Source organism: Miscanthus floridulus, chromosome 10 (genome assembly GCF_019320115.1).
Source record: "Miscanthus floridulus cultivar M001 chromosome 10, ASM1932011v1, whole genome shotgun sequence".
Classification (NCBI taxonomy): domain Eukaryota; kingdom Viridiplantae; phylum Streptophyta; class Magnoliopsida; order Poales; family Poaceae; genus Miscanthus; species Miscanthus floridulus.
Window position 1 is genome coordinate 34351022 of NC_089589.1, and position 4823 is coordinate 34355844.

At 45.4% G+C, this 4823-nt stretch overlaps 1 protein-coding gene across 1 annotated transcript; it reads left to right on the top strand.

The window, feature by feature from the left end:
- Positions 1–784: 784 nt before the first annotated feature.
- LOC136488384 (cytochrome P450 87A3-like) lies at positions 785–4298 on the top strand. Its single transcript, XM_066485336.1, has 9 exons — positions 785–1008; positions 1219–1543; positions 1649–1795; positions 1905–2156; positions 2265–2371; positions 2455–2543; positions 2701–2807; positions 2940–3073; positions 4208–4298. Exons 1-9 carry the CDS (start codon positions 785–787, stop codon positions 4296–4298), a joined length of 1476 nt encoding a protein of 491 aa, XP_066341433.1.
- The last annotated feature ends 525 nt before the right edge of the window (positions 4299–4823 follow it).

Consider the following 4823-nt stretch of genomic DNA (forward strand, 5'->3'; position numbering starts at 1 on the left):
TCATTTACTCTACTTTTCCAATCTATTGTTGCTTCTTATTCTTCGTCATTGTCGACAAATCATGTTGCTTCAACAATGGCGAAGCACTAGAGCATTCAGGCCGGCAGCCAATAGCTACCACAAGTCCCAACAGGCCGGTTCCTTACAGACATGTGGTGCATCGGATCATGAGACCTCAGGAGTGTCTCTCGCGTATCGTAATCCCAGTGATGCTCCCCTTCGATGTGTAATGTGTATCACACTTGTGGTCAGGATACATGGTAACAGTTGTGTGCGAGTAATTTGTTTTTCTTTTAAAAATGAGATGCCCGTTGTTCTGATTTTCTTAATAGCTCGTGGAATCTTATCCTTAATTAATCTATCCCGAAGTCGCCGGGCATAATAACTAGAAAATTAGCTACACGTCATGCACAGTTCCGATGACTTGAACGGAATATAATGTACTTCCTCTGTTCCAAATTATAAGTCGCTTTGACTTTTTCGATACATCCTATCAAAATGGATGAATAAAAAAGTCAAAAACGACTTATACTTTAGAACGGAGGGAGTAGAAGATTAGCAGTGTGACATGGACAGTTCCAACAACTCATCACGAAACCAACCCTGTACCTACCCAATGGCCAAATACGTAACAGTACGCACCACACTTGTCGCCTACATAAGCTGCTAGAGATCTCCCCTCCAGTAGATGCAAAAGATGGAAATCTGTCTAGCTTGAAGACTTTAATTAGTCTTTAGCCTGGAAGAAACCCGTTCTAGTTCTAGTCGCAGTACGTACATAGGGATGGAGGGAGGTTTGCTGGCCAATCCATCATTCGCAGTTCTATGTAGTGTTACGGTGGTGATTGGATGGTTACTTCACTGGGCGTACAGATCGGTGTATCCCCCATGCAAGGGCATACTTCCTCCTGACTCCATGGGCTTCCCCATTATTGGCGAGACCCTCCAATACTTGAAACCAAGCCATTCTATGGACATGCGAAGCTATTACTGCCAACGACTAAAGAGGTGAAAACTCAGACTTGTATTAGATTCACTCTCGCCTTACTTGCACATACATTCTCACTAGTTTTAAGCTCATGTTGGGTTTGCAAAATTAAATGTACCGAAACTAAACCTCGAGTGTAGAACTTCATCATCATGTAATGACTTCATTGTTCATATGTGGACATCCAGAAACGCTCACTTTGTTTGTTGCTGCATGCTGGTGCTACATAGGTACGGTCCCGTGTTCAAGACCTACCTAGTGGGGCAGCCTGTCGTCATTTCCCTTGATCCGGAGTTCGACAGGTTCATCTTCCAGCAAGAGGGCAAGTTGTTCAGAATCTGGTACCCACAGACAGCAAACTTCATATTCGGCAAAAAGAGCCTCATCACATACACTGGCACCGTCCACAAGTTCGTCCCCAGCTTTGCATCCAAACTCTTTGGCCCCGAAAACCTAAAGGAAGTGCTCATCCAACAGCTGGAGGATGCCATGAAACAGGGCTTCACGGCGTGGGCCGCCAAGCCTAGCATCGAGGTGAAAGATGCCGTCGCAGATGTAAGTACGATGGGAAGTGCATGTCATTGAGACACTATGATTTGAACATATATATACAACGCAGATGATGTTTTGCCAACATGATTATTTGACCTTGAAATGCAGATGATATTTGATCTGGTAGCCAAGAAGGTGATTGGCTTCGGTCCTGAGGAGTCAAAGGAGTTGAGGAAGAATTTTCAAGACTTCCTCAAGGGAATGCTCTGTTTCCCGATATACTTTCCTGGGACATCATTTTACAAGTCCATGGAGGTACATATATTTGAACTTTGTACAGTGAGAAATGTGCAATAGACATTTGGAACATAAATCAGGATTTCCGACTTACAATATTTCTGGTGACTACACTTTCTGCTCACAGGGGAGGAGAAATGTGGATAAAAAATTGACTCAACTCCTGAAACATAGGCTAAGGACACCTGAGAAGAAACACGGCGACCTTCTTGACCTCCTTGTTGAAGAACTACGAAGTGAAAAGCCAGTGATAGATGAGACTTTTGCTATAGATGCACTCGTTGCGATCTTGTTTGGCAGCTTTGCAACAATATCAGGAGTCCTTACCGTAGGCCTTAAGATGCTCCGAGACAACCCCCAAGTTGTCAAAACTCTCAAGGTTTATTTGTTCTATGTTCTTTCAAACATATATTATCTCCTCCATCAAATATAGACACAGAATCATTTATGCTACATATATATAGTTGTTGAGCCTCTGCCTTTCCAGGAGGAGCATGAAGCAATACTGAAGAAACGAGCAGACAGGAATTCTGGGTTCACATGGGAGGAGTACAAGTCATTGAAATTCACTACTCAGGTGACTGAACTCCAAACGTAGACATTAATTAAGGCCTTCTCAGCATTATAAGTGCTAAGTCATGCTTTTGATCAGCACTTCCTCCTTTAGCTTGATTGAGTTTGTCTGTTCCACCTAATGAGATTACTCGGCTGAGTAATATCCCACCTGGAATTTTCAGGAGAACTCTGACAGATGTGCAAGTGAATGGTACATTTTGTCCACAACTATATGAAAACACCTTTATAGCATATTTTCAGAGGGCAACTTGAATTTCTTTGAGTAACATATTTTCAGAGGGGAACTTATTTTCTTTGAGTTGCATAATGCAGTCGATCTGTCATATCGTAATTCATTTCGCCTGCAGGCTATACAATCCCTTCCGGGTGGTTAGTTATGATTAGCCCCATGGCGGTTCATCTAAACCCAACCCTGTTTGAGGATCCACTCAAATTCAATCCATGGAGGTGGTCGGTTAGTAGCCAAAACAGTGCAATATTTTGCTTGCATGTTTCAAGCTTTAAAATTACTCCACAAAATGAATCATCAATTCTAAAACTTGTTGCATAGATATAACAATGATGCGCTCTGTTCCTGTAGACACAGGACGAGACAAAGCGAAGCATGCAGCAGAGGAATTTCATGCCATTTGGAGGAGGCATAAGGCTTTGTCTCGGGGCAGATGATTTTGCCAAGCTTTTCATTTCACTTTTCCTCCACGTTTTAGTGCCAAACTACAGGTACAGTATTGGTGTACGTATGGGGATATGGTAATATAAGTCGACCCAGCTACTTTCACTGCTACAGGATTCCTTTTAGGTGGCGGCACCCTTTTTTTGATTGGAGGCGGGCACCACTTTTGACCGCCTCCATTATCACCAGCCAGGCCAGGCTCCCGAGTGGCCACCTCGGTTAATCTTTAACGGTGACCGCCTCGGTTAATCAGCCATTAACCGACACGGTTAGCTTACCGCCTCCTAAAATAAATTTACCAAGGCGGGCCTTCTAAGGGCCTGTTCGCTTGTCTGAATTCTGGAGGAATATGGATGGTTCGAAGGAATGCTGGATGAATTTGTGAGAGAAAAACATTGTTCCGGATGAAAAAATAAGCGGATCAAGCACACAAGCAGAAGCGTCGATGGCCAGGGAGCACTCCTCCCTCCTCCCTCCTCGACACGGGTCTCCCTCCTCCCACCTCGGCGCGGGTCTCCCTCCTCCCTCCTCGGCGCGGGTCTTCCTTCTCCCTCCTCGGCGCGGACGGCGGCGCGCTGGTCTCCCTCCTCCCTTCTCAGGGCGAATGGCAGCGGCGCGGGTCTTTTCCCCGGGCGTGGCGCGGGTCCTCGCCCTCCCTGGCGGCGGCGCAACTCGGGTCCTCCCAGGCGGCGGCGCGCAGCCACAGCTGCTCCCTCGGCCTAGATCCGGTCCCTCTCTCTCTGGATCCAGCCAGCGGCGGCGGTTTAGGTATGCCTCTCCCCATCTTCCTCTCTCTTCCCCTCTTCATGTCCCTCACTCTTCTCTCTGTCCTTTGTAGATCCGGACGACGGCGGCAGATATGGGCGGACGACGGCGGCGGATCTGGGCAGATGACGGGCGGATCTGGACGACTCCAGAAGCTGGAGCTGGCTCTAGAACCTGGATTAATTTATTTTATTTTTTTTATTAATGGAGACGGGCGTTGTACCCTGCCCGCCTTCGTTAAACGACTAACCGAGGCGGGTAGGGCACCCGCCTCCGTTATGTCACGATTAACCGTGACCATTGATTGGAGGCGGTTGCAATACCCGCCTCCATTAACCCATTTCGCTCGCCTCCATTAAGATTTCTGTAGTAGTGTATGCAGTCCACTGATGATATGGAATTCTGTTTGTCTGCAGATGGATTGAGATAAAAGGACGAGAAGTATCATGCACTGGGGAGATGTTGGTTCCTCAGGGCTATCATATGCAACTCGTTCCTACGGCCTAATTAATGAGATAATGTATCTAGAATTCCACTGGGCATTTGAACTTTGATCCATCCAATAATTTGTAAAGAAGTGAGTGTGAGCTTAGCCCTTTCTTGCCGTACATCGAGTCCCGGACATCATATTGTATGCCTTTTTACTAGTTATATGTCTATGTCTGGAATTATGAGTGTAATAACGTTGTGAATACTCTCTCCCTCAATCCTAGACGACTTGCGAACTAGCCATTCATCCTCCCTAAGATCTCTATGTTCATGGAAAGAAAACAACGCAAGGCTCCCAACACAATCTAGATCGCTCCATTAAGCTGTGAGCAGGCCCGGTCTTAAGATTTTTGGGACCTAGAGCAAAACTAAAAGTTGGCATCCCTTGATATAAACATGATAAAAATAATACTTAACATGTATATGTGTATGATATGTCACCAATAAACACTTAAAAATTCAACCAAATGCAGTGTTCATATTTTTTTTAGATAATGGGACATATTAAATTACCTTAAAAAGTTTTCTAACATTTTGCCAACA